Source organism: Hippocampus guttulatus, chromosome 7, assembly GCF_054856545.1.
Source record: "Hippocampus guttulatus isolate MCC_2025c chromosome 7, RoL_Hgut_1.0, whole genome shotgun sequence".
NCBI lineage: Eukaryota > Metazoa > Chordata > Actinopteri > Syngnathiformes > Syngnathidae > Hippocampus > Hippocampus guttulatus.
In genome coordinates, this window is record NC_141267.1 from 6,988,171 (window position 1) to 7,008,196 (window position 20,026).

The window sequence follows — 20,026 nt, forward strand, 5'->3', positions numbered from 1 at the left end:
CCCCCCACCCTCCACCATAAATAAATATTGTAACGGCTATGATCGCTACCTGCAAGCCATTGCTGACCACGGTTTACTTCCCGTCACACAGGTCAGGTACTATGTAGGTTTGAGGCAGGGGTAGGGAACTCCAGTTCCACGAGAGCCATATCCTGCCTGTTTTAGGTCCTTCCCTATTCCATCACACCTGATTCAATTGTTCAGGCCTCGACAGAGCTTGCTGATGAGCTGATCGTTTGAATCAAGTGTGCTGAAGTAGGGAGGGACGTAAAACAGGCACGATATGGCTCTCGAGGAACTGGAGTTCCCTATTCCTAGTTAACCTGCCTTTTTTTTCCCCCCCCCAGAAATAAATATTGCATTTTTGGACTGATATTGGGGGCAGGCTATAGTGTACTGTAACAAAAAAAATATATACATTATAATAAACGGTTATGCGACTTCCCAAGAACAAAGGCGTGTCCCATGTGCCAGAGGGGATTGGTCTCACAACAGGAAGCGGCTACAGCACAGAGATTTAGCCCCCGGGTGCAACCGAGGTGTGGCCTGATTTGAGACCAAGCGACCCTTTTTGGGCAAATCCATTCGCAGGCCATCGTGATTGTCGGTGAGCGGTGAAAATTATGACAGGCCAAACCGTTTGTAAGATAAGAAAACTTTTCTTTACACAAAAAATGGGTCTGAACACCAGAAATCCCAATCTATTTTATTATTAATCGGATAACACTTCATTTTTTGAGTGTGGGTAGCTGCAAATTGGGGGACTGGATAATACATAAGTACAAAGAAAAAAAACTGCAAACTTTGAAGTGTGGTTTTTGGAGGGTGTGTGCGGGGTGTGGGCAAAGTATGCAACATATTTCAGTGTAAATATTGCATGTTACAACGTGGACATCTGTGGCTTATGGATAAGTATTATCTGTAATGTGCAATTATTATTTTTTTCTAATTTAAACTTAATGTGCGCGGCTCATATTCGGGTGTGCTTAATATCAGTCCGTAAATGACCAAAGTCCAGGCATTCTGTCATATCACGCAGCTCCGAACGATTGGTCTCTATCTGCACACAGTGATCCGTCTCAGAGCGACCCGGACGCCCGAGACTTCTGGTTCAACATGCAGGCCCTGCAGGTCTACTTGCAGCGGGAAGCTGAACTCAACCCCCAGGCCTCTTATTACAACATTGGACTGCTCAAGTATCAGGTCACTATCTACACTCTCGTATTCCAATTCTTGCCGCTTCACACTGAGGTTAACATAACATGATATTGTCCTCTAAACTGTGACTGATCCTAGACATCTAAAACTGAGAAGAGATGAGTGACTGGCGATCTACTACCATTTAAAACAGTCTCTTGCTGTTCCTATCGTCTCATAGTATTTTGTAACTCTGCAGAAGTAATGTTAAGGGCCTGTTCGGAATCAGAAGTCACCAAAATGCTTTTGTTGTTACTGTGCGCGCAGATGTCATCTCAGGACCCGGCCCGTGCTCCTCTTTTGCTGTCGGCCGAGTGCCAGCGCAGTGGCACAGTGACCCGGGTGTCCCTGGACTACCATTGCTGTCCCGTCACGGCGCCGTTCACTCAGCTCGCCGCTGTCCAAGTGCTGCTGCAGTTGGACCACACTGCGGCCGACCTGCAGTGTCAACCGCCCGCCTCCTGGTGAGCCAACACCACCACCGGGGATTTAGAAATGAGAGACAAATTCTACCTGGGTGTGTCACTCAGATGCCGTGCGCGCATTACTGTCACACGCAGACACACTGGGAGATGTTCAACAACAGAAAAAAAAAAACCATGACTTCATTGAATTATGAATGCTCGGACAAAAAGGCACTTGTTTTTTGGACTAACATAAGGTTTTGTATTGCCGTCCAATAATTCAAATTGTGTCAAAGAATTTGTGGCAGTTCCAGGTTCTTATGTGGCCCCTTGATAAATTAATAAGGCACCCGGATCTCAAATGTGGCCATTGAGTATAATAATGTTTACTTTCATGGTTAAATCTTTTTTTTCATTTGTCACACCACGTAATTGGTAAATTGATTTATTTTACTTCTTTTAAGAGATTAGTAAAATTAACATTTCCAATTTTGGATTATTTTATTTCACAATTCCAAATAGTAGAACAAATCTAAATAAAAATAGCAAAATTTTATGATTCTATGATTCTTACTTAAAAAAAAAAGTAACTCGTTGACATATTTTACTTTTTATTTCTCAGCTCATTAAAATTGAGTTAGCCCATCTGCCCATTTAAAAATTAATTTTGTTTCTTCGAGTGGTGAAGAGCATGAGAGCAGAATTCAATCTCTGGGATTACGACGACATCCTCTGATGGGCCCTACAGCCCTTCAATGATTGCTGTCTTTTGGCAGTTGAGTTTTTGTTGCACATCTGCATGAGCCTCTCAAGGAAAGACCACTTCGATTTAAATGTAGACTTGAATAAAGCACCAGGAAGCTCTCAGTCGGTCTCATCGATCGACAGTCCCTGGTTCACATTCAAAGTATTAAAAATGAATGATTGTCAGAATCCCAGTTGGCGTTGCAAATCGTCAACGTGCTGACCCTTCACTGAGCATATGGACGAGCCACTGAGCACGTTTGTTTTGAGGGCGGCTCTCGAAGCTAAAAATAGCCTCGGCAGATGACAGCGTGGCGTCCTCACTACGAGGGAGAGAAGGTCAAAGAGTCAGCAAGTGTTTTTTGTACCTCTGCAGGAACGCCGAGGAAAGACGTCTGCTGTGGAAGCTCGCCAACCTCTCGCCCACCAACCACAGCAAAGGTCAGAGCTGCTTTTCTCCTCTGCCGTTCAACCAGGACGGGAACTAAGCAGGATGAAATTAAACAGCTTGACATTTCCCCCCATATCCAATCTGGATGTTGTTTTATAATATATAATTAGCTTTTCTCACATTTCCCTTGATTGCCTCTTCTTCCGCGCGTCATTGTGGTGTGCGGACATCTTTGCGCAGACGCCCACGTTGTGCGCAGCAGATGTTGAACCGCTCCTAAAAAGCGATCATCATGAATCCTTTTCGAAACTGCTTCTATTAATGTGTGTGAGTGTGTGTGGGGGGGGGGGGGGCAGAGACCTGTTTATGTAAGGGTTTTCTAATTGGAAACATGGTAGACAACAGTTTAACAGCATGTGGGGGAGTCTGTTCTAACGGCGTTGGAGGTATTTGTTTATTTGCACTTAACATAATGATGATGACCGGCACTAGCCAGCATGGAACAAAACTACAAGTGAAGCTACTCAGCCTTTAAATACATACACAGAGAGTGAACAGGAAGGTGTTTCCAGAGCAATGTAATCCTACATAGTAGCCTTAGTATTAGGTGTTGCATATCTATATATACAAGTGGTACTTCACCGTACAAAGTTAATTGGTTGCATGACCACGTTTGAGGCACAGTACCTCGAAACATTCGTAAATTGAAGTACATTTTCTGATTGAAATGAAAAAAAAAATCCTTTACAGTCCCTAGATTTAAATTTCATCATATATTGGTTGCTGACCCCTGGTTGGGCGTATCCCACATCTTACCCAAAGAGTCAACTGGGATAGCCTCAAGCTCACCCAATTGCTCCAGGGAATGGATGGATGGAAGCTGCAGTCAGTCCACTCATATCCATGTGACTGACCATCTACTTTGCACACCCCCCTCTCTTTTTCTATTCTGCCACCTCTACAAGCCCCCCCATCCACTGGCTCCATATGTCACTACAACCCTCAGCTACCACTCTCCCCATTCACACTATCACAGACACCTCCAAACGCAGTGGTAATTCTGCTCACAAAGGCAATCACATCTACATCCCACCCAGTTGTCCTCATAACAGCTTCGAGCACAAATTCATTTACCACTACCACACAGTTAGTTCCATCCCGTCATTTTAGTATTGTATACATATTAATCAGTGTCTGCCTGAAAATAAATGTAGTACAACATACCGTATTGGCCCGAATATAAGACGGTGTTTTTTGCATTGAAATAAGACTGAAAAAGTGGGGGTCGTCTTATATTCGGGGTCTAGACATTATACCCATTCCCGACGCTCGCTTATTTGTTATAAATTAATTTGGTGTTCAAAAAGTCTTTTTTCAAACTAGAGTCTTGAAAATTAGGGGGTCGTCTTATAATCAGGGTCATCTTATATTCGGGCCAATACGGTAAAAATAAATGGAGATGTACTGCAATTGGCTGGCAACCAGTTCAGGGTGTACCCCGCCTGCTGCTCAAAGACAGCTGGGATCGGCTCCAGCATGCCCCCGACCCTCATGAGGATGAGCAGCTCGGATAATAGACGGATGGAGAGGTTACTATGAAGAAATAATAAGACTAAAACGAACAAGTGCTTATGATGCTTTGACCCTTTCAGGGACAGCAGTTACTGCAGTGGACAGCTTATCATGTTGTCAAGTTACAAGGTGCATGAAAGGGCTAATTAGCAACCTTTTTTGGGTCTTTGACTTTACTCGTTCAGCTGTATGTTTTATAAGTGTCGTTTTAGTTTGCAGTGGTGTCACACAACTTACTGAGAGTGTCATTGAGAAGAAATGATTTCAAAACCTGTCTTTATCAGCTCTGACGAGATTGTGCGACGTGTCTCCCTGACTCTCAGGCTCGGGGACCCTGTGTGCCAGCTGGCAGTGTTCTGAGGTCCCCCGAGGCCCCCCGCCCGGTCTTGCCGTTCAGTTCATGGGCTCGGGGGCCTCTCTGTCGGGCATGGACGTGGCGCTGGTCGGCAGCCACTACCGCATGTCGCTTGTCAAGAAGAGATTTGCAACAGGTGATGCATGACATTTGTCGCCACGTTTCGACAAAGGGTGGATAAATTGCCTTCTAAGCCATTCATGCAAAGTTGAAACCACCACTTAAGTATTAAACTGCATCATTTTATCAACTGCTCATAACTAATCACCCGCTTTGATGACAACCGCAGGCTGAATTCATGTGACTTGCGATCACCATAACTTGTCGTGGATGGTAGAGAACGAATGGATAACCAATTTTGACACTTTTCCTCTCTGCCGTGTGCCTGACAGGAAAGTATATGGCAGGCTGCACCTTGTGAACACAGGGTGGACCATCGTTGGGAGGTTCGGAGAAGTTTGCGGCTTGGATGTAACAGTTCGCCAAGGACCACAAGCACTTAAGTTGTGACAAGTCTATCTATATGCTGCTATGGTTAGGACCAAGTCTTTCACTTGTGTGTTGTTTCCTCTTTTCCTGGAACAAAGTTACTTGTTTTCTCCCGTTGTACTACTGGACTATCAACTAAACTAAACGTTACAGCTGACTCTTTGTGTACAGGGAAGCTTGTATCGAGTAGGAAGTTAAGCATATTCTGAGCCGCAATTGAACTTTGAAGTGATGTCGAGTTACTGGCATGTCTGAAATGGTTCAACAGGGTCATTGATAAATCTTCTCTACCTTAAAAAAAATAAAATAAAAAACACGCAATGTTTGTATATCTGCTGTTAACTCCAACAAGAGGATTTGAGGATTTGTGATATTTGATAAAGAAAAAAAAACAACAACAACAAAACAATGCATGTCCAAGTCTTTGGTTTATGCCAATTTATTATTATTACACATTGTGACCAAGTACAAAATACAACTGAATTTAGCAGGTTACCAACCACCGTGTATCCTTGGGCGAGATCAGGTGGCGGTTGGAAAAGACACAAAATAAGGGTTCAGTATACTTGTAAGAGGACCAAAATCTAGTTCAATAAAAAAAGAATCGGCCAGAGAGCTAAAACAGTCTGACAAAACATTAAAAAGAACACCAGAAATGAGCTTTTTTAAACGCACTTTGAAGGCAAAGGACAGACGGGAACACATCTCAAAAAGCCTTAAATAAGTCTGAACAAGAATGGAGGGCGAGAATATTGAGTCGAGTAAACGCAAAGAATAGTTTCATCTAACGAGGAACTACTCTTCATACTTTGAACAAATTAATCACACGGAAAGTCTAATAGGTTACAAAATACTTTCTTTAGATACAATGAGGAGAAAAAAGAGGCCACGGAATACACTTTCCACATCATATAAAGATATACTTAATATATGATTTAGTAAAATGGTAATCCTCTGCTAAGGCTCTCAGTAGCTATAATATAATCCCAAATGGGTCTCCTCGGCGCGGGCCGCTGAAGATGCTATCTTGCTACTGAGCCCACAGGAGCATGCCCGAGAAATCTCGTGAGGTAAAACCACAGTAACTCAACCTTTTGGTTACCAAAATGCAACTACATCTGCTGCAACTGTTATGTACGGCAACTGTGTAAAGCCGTTTCAGCGTTTATTCGCTCTCCAGCTTAAGGTCCATGTACTAGTGTGCTCTTGTCCTCATTTCGAAGACGATTCAGTGCTCTGTGTCTTACTAGTATTTTTATTTTTTCCCCACGTGCAGTATTGCTTGGCAGATCTCGTTTCTTGTTGGCAGTTTGGATAACCACGCACATACACACAACTACAATGGCCAAGTTGCTGAGGGTAAGGTCCTTTGGGTCCATCGGTTGCATGTTTGTCTTTTTTCATTTTGTAAGCTGCGAGGTTGCAGCAGAGGCCACAAGGAGTACACACACACACGCACACACCTCCACTTGAGTTGAGGGAAAGGTGCTCTGAATGAGGTTTGCAGACGATACATTCGTAGTGTGGTCGAGGCACAGCTGAGGGACAGCCTGACATCTGGAGTGATGGGTTCCGAGTTAGCAATCTAAGGCACTCAAATGACACCATGGCACAACTAATCAAAGTAAAACAGAAGAATAGAATTTTAAAAAACAACACATCAGCACTGCACACACCAAGTTACACACCCCCAAAAAATAGACTGCACAAGCTCATTCACAGTTGCACAAAAAAAAAAGAATTATCAGTTGTGAGTTGAGATTGCTTCCTAGGACGAACCCCCCCCCCCCCCCCCCCAAAAAACGCAGCGGTGTTACCATTGCAAGGGCTGACAACAGAGCCGCTGGATCTAGCTAGACAAATGTACACGGGTGGGGGAAGCGAAATGGGCCAAGCGCACCGGCCTCACATCTCCTGCAGAGGGTGGCTCATTTCAATGCGCTCCCGCTTGACGGCCGGCTCGCTTCGAGACACGTCTGCGTCGCTGCCCAGGTCGCTCAGCTCATCCGAGAAAGACACGTCTGACGGAGAGGAAAGACTTCATTAAAATCACGTTTTATAGTCTTTTGCTTGTCGTTACGTATTGATTTATTTATTCATTTAACCTTTTTCCATGAGTGATGGCATCATGGAGTTCAGGTCACTGAACTGAAATTCAAGAGAGAAGAGTTTTGACGGTGAGTGTGACGGCGAGGTCGATGACAGTGAGAGCGGAGCCGAGTTTGCTTCACCTCTCCCATCACGGCGATGGGCGTCTCTCCGGTGGCCTGAGCTACCCGGTGCTCCACCAGGTAGAACATGTACTCGTCGTACAGCAGGCGGATCAGGTGGAAGGAACCGAAACTGGCAGCGCTGCGCAGAGTCAGGTCTCGAATCACCATGGAGCTGTGCGGGTGAGGCGGCGGGAGGTGAAAGGTTAGTAATAGGGGTGTGCATCCCCCCCGATGCAAGACAATCCAACAGGTAACAATATGTGCAGGTGACAAATGATCAAGTTGAGTTTGTTGTCAACTTAATAACAATGACAAACAATTGTTCACAGGGTAGCTCCTTCAAAAGTCTAAAAATATCTTCAATCCAACAATTTGAATTTAAGGCCTTAAAATGTGTAAAATTCTCCTAAAACCCCATGTTAGGTCTTAAATGCGATGTTGAAAGGTCTTAATCTATTGACATTACTCTTACTTGGATCACGCATAAACATAAGTCTCGCTTTGAAACAGAGGCGATTGCTCTCGGACTGCAAGGGAAGCTCAAGTTTCCCCTAAAATGTCAAAAAACATCATTTCTGTCCCGCCCAACGGACGCTCAGCGTCTCTGGAAATCGATGGACAGTGGGCATTTATGGGCTGGCTCGGACGCTCAGCTTCTCTGCATGATGATTGGATGATCTGTCTGAGGCGGGATCTCTTTTTGATTGACAGCGAAATGAACCAATCAATGATCTTTTGGTGGAGGCATCCGCGGGAGCATTTTTCAATTCTCATTCTGTTCTGAGTTGAACTGGAGACTTCTTCTAATAATCCTAGCGACACTCTCTTTGTTGAAAACGACTAGCGACACATTAATCTTTTATTTCTGGTGGGTTTTATTGTAGTTGCTATAGTTGTAGGACACTAGTTAATTCCCTGGAAATTACGCCTTGTTGGTATGACGGTCACAGATCATTTTCTTGAAAAGGAACGGAGAGCAGAATTCACGTATAAATAAACGGACACATTTTATGATGTCGGACAAAATTGAGCTTCCCCTCCTTGACAGAGCAGCATCGCAACTGCTTTGAAATGTTTCAAATTTTTGAGGACGCTATGAACGTAACTGTCAAGCAGAAATAAATGTCGGCTACCTGCGCTGCCAGGTCAGAATTGATCAAACATCATCAGCCCTTGCGAAGAGTCGACGAGTGTACAGCAGTTTGTTTAGAACTTAGCATAGCAGCAGAGAAATCTTACAACTTCATTTATAAATGTGTGTGTTTCTCTCTCTCTCTACACACACACACACACAGAAGTGTAAATCCCCAGAAAAATTAAATCAAATTTTAAAAAAAAGATACATTATCTGCTCTGTCAATTTGCAATACTGTCAGGTTTTTAAATGAATATAAAACCCCTTTTCCAATCAGATTCATAGATTAACAGATTCTCAAAATAACAGTTGGTTGGAGTCCGACCTGGAACTTAATAGTTTCATTTAATATGACTGTTGCTGGAATGTAGTTTACCTGTAGAAGGACCATTTGAGCAGAAACTGCCGTGCCGCCTTAGGGAAGCTGGGGCTGCCCTGGTGAGGCTTGAGCACCTGAGAGACCACGTTGTCCAACCAAGTGGCCCACTGGTCCAGAGAACTCTGCTGCTGCAGGGTGACTTTGAAGTCCTGCTCCAGACGCTGCACCACACTCTCGTCGCACTGGCACACCCACGACGCCTGCTCCTGTTACATCAGACGCATGCGGTCAACGGGAGCGCACCGCGTGTCACTGAGCGTTTGGGCTCTGTCGACAACCTGGACGTTAGCAAAGTCGACCCGGTTGAGGTCCGAGAGCATCTGGTTGATCTGTGAGGTGTTCTGGAGGACGGCGCGTGCCGCCTGGGCGAGGTGGTTCAGGCTGGTGTAACGTCTCAGCGTCTGCGCGAAGGCACTGACCACCGCCACCTGCACACGCACACAATTAAAACAAGTTACGACTACGCATGCACTGATTATTGGATTCTGACGGTACGATAACCGGGAGCAAAAATAAATAAATAAATAAAATAAATAAATCGCGTGAACATGGCATTAAAATGGCAGCTGTAAAAATGGAGGATCTGGTCAATGGTTGCCCATATTTTTTTTACCTTTATGTACTCTAACCATTTACAGCAGTGGTTCCCAACCATTGTTCTGTAGAACAGTGCAGGCCCATGGCACATTTGGTACCGGGCCGCACAGAGACAGACATAAATAACCCCCCCCCCCCCCACTCCCACCGATTACCATCCGCAGTGTAATATAAATAAAGCTGGGAGATTATATGATTGAGAATCATGATGTGATGTGAAAGACAGAGTTGAGCCGCTGCTCCTCCCCTTGAAAGGAGCCAGATGAAGTGAAGTCGGCATCTTAATATTTTTACCACATCCTATGGCCCATTTCTTTTAAATTCATGATCTTTTGTTATAAGTCAAATTGTATATATTGCAAAATAATTATTAAATCATTATTTGTGTTGTTTTTTTTCCAAGATGGCGCCCGAGTAGGCAGCCTTCAGCAAGTGCTCTTCAAGAGCCTTGCTTTTTTGGTATTTTTGTCTTTTGTTTTGTCACATGTTGTTTGTTGTTTCATCATGTGGACCTGATATGGACTGTTTTCAGCGCTTTTTGGCCACGACATTCGTCAAAGGAGAAGTATCTGTGCTTGGTGGTTGTGCCTTCTCGGCAGCACGCCTGTACCAGCACAGATGTTGATTTGGAGGGATGTCGACGCCATTGACTGTCGGTGCTGGACAGACCTGGGGTGCTTGTGTTTTTTGCGCCTGTAATGGGCAGCATTTTTCACAACCCCGTTTTGTTCAGTGGCTATGTCGGCACTGTTGGACAGTCGGCGTTGGTGCGGCTGGATGGATGGCTGCTGAAGTTGAGGATGAGGAGAGAGGATGCGTATTTGGAACCGTGAGTCGCCGCTTGGAAATGAAATGGATTTCCATGGGACAGAAGAAGTGAACCAATCTCTTTTTTCGTCAATGGATGCTACAGCTTCTTGTTGACTTTGAAACTTAGCTTGTAGCCGACGTGTGCACATTTTGAGCATGACGTCTCTGATCCACTGGTTAAAGGACACTTTGATTCTCTCCACTTTCATCTGAAACTGCTTCAAACAACAAAGCGTGTGACGGAAAAGTGGTTAGGACTGCACCACTGTCCGTGTTTTATGTTATGTGTTGTGTTTATTATTTTACTTTGTTAACTGTTTTGTGAAGCGCTTTGTTACAGCTGTCGCTGTTGTGAAAGCGCTATATAAATCTGCATGTATTGTATTGTATTTTTATTGTTATGTAAATTAAAATTGATTACCACAAACCACAGAACCAAAGTACCAAAAATTGGGTACTGGGATTGATTCTTAGGTACCGAACATTTGGACCAAATGTGAAAGGTAAGACTACTACTACTACAACACAACAATACCACGACAACAACAACAACAACATTTCTTCTTCTTCTTTCTTTTGGCGGTTTGGCCACCTTCTGGCCACTGGTGGTAATGCACCAAAAGTATTCACCAACCACGACAAGTCCTCGATGAGCGAACAAACATTTGGGGTGCCTGTCTGAGCTCTAATTGAAATATATCCAGGTTACACCTGAGAATGAGTCACAGAAGAAGTGTATTTTTTAAATTTACTTTTCTCCTTTGTTAGCTGTTTTTCTATTTTCATTTTGTCAATGACATAACCATATGCCCAAAGTGTCACCCCATTTGTGGTATCACTTTTCCTGTCACCTTCGTGCGGATAATTTCTTGAGGGAAGCTGGTCATGGCATTCGTCAGCCATCCCTCCAGACTCTTGGCAAAGTTCCTGATGGCCTGAGTGAGAGTGCCTGCAGGAAAAACACAAACTGGGTTATAAATCTGCTCGTTTCATTCCCGGTAAGAGCTACAAGAAACACATTTCTCATGGCGCTAGAATACGGAAGGAGAATAGACTGACTGGGAACAGGGCGCAGTACATCCGGGATGAGGATCTCTACCAAGGCCTGGTAGAGGATGTGATCACAGCTTCTCATCCATAGTCGCACTGGTTCATATTTGCAAAGATTTACCAGCTTCTCTCTGGGCAGCACGCCTTCCAGTTCATCATCACTGCACACGAATGAGACCAACCACGCTGGATTAACAATGAGCAGATGTTCATGTCATTGCCATAACTTGGAGCGCTGCCAAGAACTTTCAAATACAGAGCTTGAAAATGCGTCATGCTTTCACGTCGCCTGTTTTGCAGAAAGGGTACTAACAAGAAATAGGAATCAAATCTGGGTGAGTTTTATTTCATTCATTCATTCGTTTTCCGATCCGCTTTATCCTCACAAGGGTCGCGGGGGGTGCTGGAGCCTATCCCAGCCGTCTTTGGGCAATAGGCGGGGGACACCCTGAACCGGTTGCCAGCCAATCGCAGGGCACAGAGAGACAAACAACCATACATGCTCACAATCACACCTACGGACAATTTTGAGTGTTCAATGAGCCTGCCATGCATGTTTTTGGAATGTGGGAGGAAACCGGAGTACCCGGAGAAAACCCACGCAGGCCCGGGGAGAACATGCAAACTCCACACAGGGAGGCCGGAGCGGGGATTGACCCAAGACCTCGACGCGCTAACCACTGGACCACCAGGCCGCCCATGAGTTTTATTTTTATTTTTTTAAATGGAACGTTCTCCCTGTTAAAGGGGGTACATTGCCCCAAAAGCTCCGAGAACCTCCTGCTTTATCAAAATCATTTAGAGGTCCAATTCAAGCCTTCTTCCTGCGTGTGCTCTAACCTGTTGGGAATGGCGGTGCTCGAGTCACTAGATGGTGCTGTTGAGTACCAAAAGGTCTGCCAGAGCTTTTCGATGTAGTGGAACTGGAGGTTCATCACCACGTCTAGTGTGGCCTACAGGGAGGGGAGGAGGAAGAGGGAAGGCGGGGAAACTTTGAGAGGTGAACCATGGCAACCAGACACACAACACAGATCCTGCAGGCAGCTCCCGCTCACTGTGGGCTCCGGCTGGTTTCGTTGCAAGCCAGCGGGAACGTAGCAGCACATCAATCATGGGCACAATCCCCAAAGGTCACGTTTAGGTTTCATCGTTCAAATTTGAGCTGGATTTACACACTTTCCCGTGCCACTGGCACAGGCAGACGTTAGCTCACCGGTGTCACTTTTCCTACACGTGCGCATCTTGAATGGACACAGAATGTAATCTCGAGCGGAATGTGGTTACTTTAACTCAGATGAGGAAGTTAGTACAAGTGGACCACCACAATTATACTGTCCCGTCCAAAATGACAACACAGGGATAGATAAAGTCATCTTTTTGCGGCGTAGCATATCTTGTGTTCAGACATTGGCAGCAGTGCAATGACTGTGAGAGTCTGTGTGTGTGCACTCGCACTTGCCGCTGGATCTTTTTACACAGCAGTGTAGGCTTCGATCACAAGCTATGTTTTCGAGTCTACTTAGCTGTCACCATGGCAACCTTGTTTATGGTTGCCCCCAGCAACAGGTCAAACACAGAACTCCAAAACAAAAAGGAGAATTCCCCATCCCCCCTTTTGAACAAGCACACAGTTTTTGGCCGCACAAGAAAAACAGCATGCCTTAAAAAACAAAAAGTCATACTGAGTAGAAAGTGCACATGATCACATTCCTGGCCATGCACTGAAAATGTACCGTGTCATAAATAATATTGTAACTCAAACTGTGCTTCAATACATTTCACTGACCAGCTGCGGTCAATCCGTCTGTCCCATGAGAGAGGAAAAAACCCCCAGAATATGATTTCAAATGAGCATTTATAGCACAAGTAACTGAAAAGGCAGATATGGAGAAGCCTCTGCTAATGAGATAACAGGTCATGGTTTGGCTCCGAATGAAGGCAACCAAGTAAGCGGCATGAACAGTAACACACGGAGCACTGAGAGAGTAGCAGACAAAGGCGGAAGGCCGCGAGCCCGTCCGCAGACAAGGCGACACAAAGGCCCGCGGGGACGCCACCACAAAGACACCAAGATGTCCAGCCAGCGCACAGAAAGGTTAATTGGCATGTCTTGAAAGCCGCTCGTGGATGAAAAGAAAGATGGAACAAAGGAAGCACGGGGAGGATGGACATGGGAGGCCGGCGATAATGCGATAAAGCACTTGGCTGCTTTAATCACACAAGCGCCCGTCTGTTAAGCCCCCTGATTGCAATGTTTCTTATTATTTCCCTGTTCATTCGATGGTGGAAGCTAATTCACGATTTAAGCCCTCGGGCGAATCATGCAATCATATCATATTTTACTAAACTAACAGAGCAGGCACCTGCTACGTCATTTAAGAAGTCAAAGTCATTGACGACAATACAGGCTTTACTCAGCCACTTTAACCCTTTCAGGGACAGCGGTTACTACAATGGACAGCTTATCATGCTATCAGGTTACAAGTTATCATTATTGGTGCGTGAAAGGGTTGCGATCAAATAATCCATTTGGAAATGACTGTATGTATATTAGTCATGATTACGCAGCATGACGGCGATGCAGTGATGACGCCATCGGCCTGAACAATTGTACACGCTCGGCGTCATTTTAATTTGACATTACACTGGATCAAAATCCGTCAATATTTTGCATTTACAGTATGCAAAAGCATTTTTTTTCTTCAGAAAAGCAGATCTTGTAAACATATTGAATAATTTGGGGGGGTTTCAATGATAAAATTTTTTCCAATGCATTTTCGCTGTGGACTGTAGAATAAATGCAAGTTGTTTGATATATTGTTCCATCTTCTCATCAAATCTGTGATGGAGAAGCGTTTTTCTCCAAACCTGATCGCTGATTTGACTCCAAATGATGGTGTCATTTACATTTTACACAACGTCCCAACTTGATTGGAATTGAGTTCGTATCTTGTCGCAGTCAGATGCCCCACAGCTGCTGAGGCATTCTTCACTGTGCATGCATTGTGCCAAGTATCCGACTACCTTTAACTTCTAGTAAGGGCTCTAGCTCCATTTGGTATTTTAAACGTTCAACTGACGGGGCCGTAGACATGACAACACCTTAATGCTATGCTTAGCCACCCTCAGCAATCACAAATGGCAATGGGACCTCATTATCACCTGAAAACGCCTGGCGGTGGCCATTAATTTATGATTTTATGAGCAGCATATATCATGTGCAATTACAACACACACAAGGTCCAAGTTGGGTGGGAGCCCAAGCGCACCTGAACAAGACAGTAAACACATCCGTCAGTTGGGGCCTATTCTATTCTTTTTCTTCCCAACAACCGTTTGCATATTTCCTAACTGCATGAATGACTACAATATATTAGAAACAGTACAACTGTCAGTGTTGGTTGTTTGAAAAAGTTCCTGTGCTTGAAACATATCCATTTCAGAGAGATTATTACGTAAAAGGGGTGAGATGTCGTGAAGGACTGCGGATTGCGTATGAGGCCATCACCTACCTCGCAGTGGTCTCTGTAGAGGGTCTGCAGCTTCTTGATGTCGTTCATACTGATGCGCTCTGGCAGAGGCTGAGTGCCCACCTCGGGAGCGGGAAACTCGGGCAAGCTGTGGGCTGTGTCTGCATGATGAAGCACGTATGTTTACAGGTCGTCACTCTTTCTCTCACACACGCAGATTAAAGACTGGATATAAGAAAGATATTGAATGGAAATGTACGTGCGTCTGCAAATGCCAAATAAAACGAGGATCACGTCTCCTCATGCACTGACCGATGTACTGCTGATGGTGTTGGCTCTGAGCTGCAACAGACTGTTCTGGAGTGTTGCAGTGCGAGTTGACGCACAGGTTGTCAGGCATTCCGTCGACCTTCTGCAGAGGTTTGAACCTACACAAGCAGGATAGCGGTGGAATGTGAAATAAATCAGCAAATATAAAACGGACATCACAGTCGATGGCTTCCGCATTACATTCCACCACGGGCAGGAGAGAAAAAGATGTGTCAACAAAAAGAGATCTATAAAGCTTCAGATGACAGAGATGACGGAAACGCTGGACGAAAATGAGATATATTCACAGGAAAAAAATGAACCGGACATTGTTGCATGAGGAGCTTTTGGAAACAGAGAAGGATGGAATAGAGGAGAGCTAAGAATGGCGACCTTTGTTTCTGGTGGACAGGCTGCTGCCTCATGGCCATGTACTGGGTGTCCTCCTGCAGCCGGTTTAGGGGAGAGTCTGGCTTCACCCGGATGCCATAGTAATGATACTTTGAGTTGCCTCTGGAAGATTCAAAAGCCCGAAAGCATGTCATCAGAGTAATCATGGTCATTAGCATGTCGCTAATGCCCATAAGCGTCGTCATACTTGTTAAATCGCTAATAGCTACTTGATTACTGTAATCTGGACCTCCGGCGTCACGGGGGCGGGACAAACTCAAAATTAGCCGTACCTGGTTCCGAGGCGCCGGGTCCTGAGGCCCATGAAGACGGAGCGAATGAGCTTGCCGAAAGAGGCGGCGTTGACTGGATCCAGTTTCTGCTCCTGGCAATGCCGCAAGTAATGGTTATAGAGGGAGCACCGGGGCAGGCTCACACCCTCCGCCGTCTCGTAGTTGTCCAGCAGCCACTGGAGCTAAACAGACAACAGAAAGACCCGAATCAGCCGAAGTACCGAGTATGCAATGTAGAGAAGTGGTGGATCCTATTATCTCACAACATAGGCAGCAAACACCCACACGAATTAAAGGAAACATTTATTTGACAAGAGGTAAACCACCAAGACCTGCCCTGTGCAGCGCCATCTCCACCCATCATCTCACCGAGGGTGACTTGCACGTGTGACTACGCAGCAGTACCTACTCCTAATAACATACCTAAACCACGGCAGTGGAAGTTGTCTGAGAACGATCCTCTATATTTGATATATCGACAGACATCCTTGATTAGATCCTCTGTCATCACGGTGACGTGAGTGATCGATCACTCAGGAGCTGTCTTCACTTTAAAACGCCAACTGAAGTTGTTCTCTGGCAACTGTATTTTGGTGCCCAGTGCATCCTAACATGCACTACTACAGTCAAACCTCTGTTTTCGTCCATAATCCGTTGCAGAAGGCTGTTCGAAAACCGAAACCATGTTTCCCATTGGAATCAAAGTAAACATTTTTAATCCGTTCCAAGTCAAGAAAAGAACTTTTTTTTACCACTTTTTAAATATTTTTTTTTACAATTTTACACCATAAACTGTACACATGTAACAAGAGAGCAGGTAATATGTAAAATACTGTACAAACAAACTGTAATGTTTTATTTTCACCAATTTTAACAGTTTAAAAAAAAAAATAAATGTTACCATTTCTTCTTGCAGAGTGGTCCAGAAGCACATTTCGTATCATAACAATATATATTGAATGTGAAAACTATCATAGGCAGTGTCTGTCATCATAAGGCACACTCAGCCTCCTGACATATACTGTATTGTATATGAGCTTAGAATTTTGACACGTCACACAACATTTTGCCGTTGTGATTCGTCACTGTGAAAGCACAAACTCTCTGGCGCAATGGAACACGCACGCCCATTTCAAGATCGGCTAAATTTGTCCAAATTGTCTAAGGCCGCTTCATTAAAAAGGGCACGGACAGGCTGTTTGTTCTGAGCCCGAGTACCGGTAAATTGTTCTTTCAGTTAAAACACAAATACTTAGGGGATAAGTACATACATAAAACCCATGCAGAGTCAAAATGATTTTTGATCGTGACGGCAAGTGAGAGGAGGTCAGGGATGAATCATTTTGAAACAATAGTGCTTGCTGTCACTCAAGCTATTGCAGGAGGTGCTATGTTCAACTTTGCCAACCCAAGTAAAACACAAAGCCTCCAGGATCGGCCACAGATTTCACCCCCCGCCCCCTCACAAAGTCTCACGTCCTTTTCAAAGACACTTCCAGATGGACTTACATGGCTGTTGAGCAGGCTGCTTTTGTGACTTGCAATTCCTTCAGACTTTTGGAGGTTTTCAATCGCCATTTCAAGCTAAAGGAAGGAGGAGGAGCATGCAAAAACATGTTGGGCACAGAAGGGGGAGGAGGCAAAAGAGGGAGAAAAAAAAGAAAATAGAAATAAGCAGAAGTACATTGAAACATAAATAAAAAAAAAGATGCAGGAAAAAAGACCGTTAGCAAGCAGGCAACTCTCCGCATTTCCATTCAAATCAATCAGTGTTGCCGCCAAACATTATTGCCACGCAAAAAGCATGCGAATCAAGGGACATAAGAGTTTGGTTAGGTCTGGCTGGCAGTCAGAAACTCTAATGTATGCTAATAGGACCCACAAATAGGGGCACAGGTCGCATCGAGCTCAGAGACAATAGGTCAGCAGTGCCACCCCCCCAAGTACCACAACATCCCAAAACAATGGCTTTGGAACACAAAAACGCTGGCAAAGCAAGACCCCGAATACACTGACATACGCCATGGAACCATTTGCGGAGTGCAATAAGTGATTTTATCTTTGATCGATAAGGTGATTGGGACTTTCCCATTAGAGCTGGAGGAAGAAATCAAGTCCCAAAGAAAAGACATGCTACTGCGGCCAACAGGAGATGTAGAAGCAAAAGAAGAAAAAAAAAAAAAGAGGAGGCATCGTTCCAAGGCCTAAGAATGCTCCCGAGGGCTCCTGGCCAAATGGTAATGAGCCCCAGGGGTTGCTTTGTTTCGCAGGGCGCTCAAGTGCCTGTGAAAACCTCTGAAACAAGGCATGCCTGAATTATTCAAGCCAGTGTCCCGATTTTGCAGGCTGCTTTGCTCCTGCTTTACTGCAGAGCCCGACTGGCCCAACTACAGTATATAGTTGCTGTGACTTTTGCCACCTTTTCACCTCCATAGTATTCTTCGGAACAGAATATGCATGCTATTCTGCCACTATCTGTGTAGCATCGTGGTCATAGGGATGCTGCAGCAGTTTCAAGACTTTTTGGGGACCCTCCTCAATCTTCCTCCCCCACCAAAATGAGGCGTTTAGGCACACCCTCAATGTGGTTTCACGGCTTGCCATTTAGTCAAGGGGTCAAGATTGTGACCGAAATGTGTCGGATGATAATTATACGCTCACGCAATGGCCATTCAAGATCCATTTCCCTCATACCACCCTGCTTACATTATAATTTGCTTGAATACCAGTAAACCCCCCTCAGGGTTTTTATGTTATTATTACCGGACTGGTATGGAAAGAAAAAAAGCTGCTAAAGGAAGGTGCATACGTGTTGCTCACCATAGCTGAAGAAGAGCGAGAAGAGTGCGATATATGGTTGCGGCTTCCTTCCATGTTTCCTCCATGGATCAAATAGGTGCTGCCGCTGGAGATGATATGGCTGCTGCTTACGTCCATGGCAATCCCCACCATGCTATGAGGTGGCACCCCGCCACTTGCGGAGGAGACCACGGTGGCGACGTGCGCTCCGCCGGCCTGCGAGTCAAAGTACGATCCCCCGCTGCTCTGACCGTACAACTGAGCCTCTGGGTTGTAGTAGGCCGTGCGACTAGTGAGGAATCACGGTGGTTAGCATTCAGGACACCCAGTAACAAGAAAAACTGCACACCCCAGAACCTTTCTCATTAGAATAGCAGGTTAACATATGGATGAACATTTTGAGTTGTGTACTCAAGGCTAAGAAGTAACTGAGATTGGTTGGTTCAGAGCTGAGAGTGGCATGACGATACTGTATTATCATAAATGGCTTGCTGAGATTTAGTTACCGTAGATGTGTAACAGTGTTGCTGTAAATGGGAGGTGATGTAACAATGCTTACATTGTCCCATTAGTGTAAACAGCCTCTCCGCCTTCCCCTACATAGTGCACCTGGGATGGATAGACATGTTGTGACTGCTGCACCTACAAAGAATGAACACAAATTCAAAGTAGGGCAATTTTAAACCCTCATATAGTTTTGAAAAAAAATACAGAAACCAAACACTGTGCAAAGTGTCAAGTACCCACTGTGTGCTTTTAGCCAGTTATATTATTCAGTGGAAAAAGTGTGACAACCATTTTTTTCATTATTGAATGTAGACTCCGTCATCAAAAGGAATCGTGTTTGTATTTTTATATAAAGGTATCAATTTAAAAAAAACTTGAGATGGAAAAATAGAGTGGTTTATATTCAAACTTGAAAAAAAAAACAAAGTGTTGCAAGTTGCCCCATCCCAAACCCTCAAGCGCAAAACCAAAGCAACTGCAACAATTCATGTCCAAACAGAACAGTGATACCCAAACGAAAAGGAAGGCCGTGTATCTCCTCATTGAGAGAGGAAGCGAGAGTGAAGCTTGGACAAACCCAATTCCAATGAAGTTGGGACGTGGTGTAAAATATAAATAAAAGCACAACACGATAATTTGCAAACAATGTCCGGCCTATATTGGTTTGAATACATTACAAAGGCAAGATATTTAATGATCAAACTGAGAAACGTGATTGTTTTTAGCAAATGATCATTCACAAAGGATTGGGTTTTTTTTTTTGTGGAAATTGTGGATATCGTGTCCAAAGAGGAAATTAACCATCTCCACCGGGCTGTTATGGACCCTAAGTTCAAAATCCAGCAACGGTGATGGTATGGGGCTGTGTTAGTGCCAATGGCAAGGGTAACTTACACATGTGTGAGGGGGCCCGGAATGCTGA

At 44.6% G+C, this 20,026-nt stretch overlaps 2 protein-coding genes across 7 annotated transcripts in view; one reads left to right on the top strand and one right to left on the bottom strand.

Annotated features, from left to right (window-relative positions):
* fcho1 (FCH and mu domain containing endocytic adaptor 1) overlaps positions 1–5,473 on the top strand; it is a 40,452-nt gene extending 34,979 nt beyond the window's left edge. Inside the window, exons 23-27 of the mRNA XM_086116007.1 lie at positions 1,071–1,203; positions 1,465–1,661; positions 2,722–2,786; positions 4,632–4,799; positions 5,056–5,473. Coding sequence (XP_085972133.1) covers positions 1,071–1,203; positions 1,465–1,661; positions 2,722–2,786; positions 4,632–4,799; positions 5,056–5,084 — 592 coding nt within the window. The 3' untranslated portion in view covers positions 5,085–5,473. The remainder of the gene's footprint in view (positions 1–1,070; positions 1,204–1,464; positions 1,662–2,721; positions 2,787–4,631; positions 4,800–5,055) is intronic.
* A 94-nt stretch (positions 5,474–5,567) lies between these two features.
* The window catches only part of rfx2 (regulatory factor X, 2 (influences HLA class II expression)), a 28,819-nt gene continuing 14,360 nt past the window's right edge, over positions 5,568–20,026 (bottom strand). For 5 of the 6 annotated variants that reach the window (XM_086116005.1, XM_086116002.1, XM_086116000.1 and 2 more), the window contains 15 exons: positions 19,157–19,239; positions 18,619–18,886; positions 17,308–17,382; positions 15,799–15,980; positions 15,509–15,628; positions 15,119–15,234; positions 14,849–14,967; positions 12,177–12,289; positions 11,346–11,497; positions 11,138–11,235; positions 9,158–9,307; positions 8,877–9,085; positions 7,384–7,537; positions 7,258–7,300; positions 5,568–7,173 (listed from right to left, as the gene is read on the bottom strand). In XM_086116005.1, coding sequence (XP_085972131.1) covers positions 7,058–7,173; positions 7,258–7,300; positions 7,384–7,537; positions 8,877–9,085; positions 9,158–9,307; positions 11,138–11,235; positions 11,346–11,497; positions 12,177–12,289; positions 14,849–14,967; positions 15,119–15,234; positions 15,509–15,628; positions 15,799–15,980; positions 17,308–17,382; positions 18,619–18,886; positions 19,157–19,239 — 1,998 coding nt within the window. In that variant the 3' untranslated portion in view covers positions 5,568–7,057. The remainder of the gene's footprint in view (positions 7,174–7,257; positions 7,301–7,383; positions 7,538–8,876; positions 9,086–9,157; positions 9,308–11,137; positions 11,236–11,345; positions 11,498–12,176; positions 12,290–14,848; positions 14,968–15,118; positions 15,235–15,508; positions 15,629–15,798; positions 15,981–17,307; positions 17,383–18,618; positions 18,887–19,156; positions 19,240–20,026) is intronic. The other variant, XM_086116004.1, reaches the window with a different exon arrangement.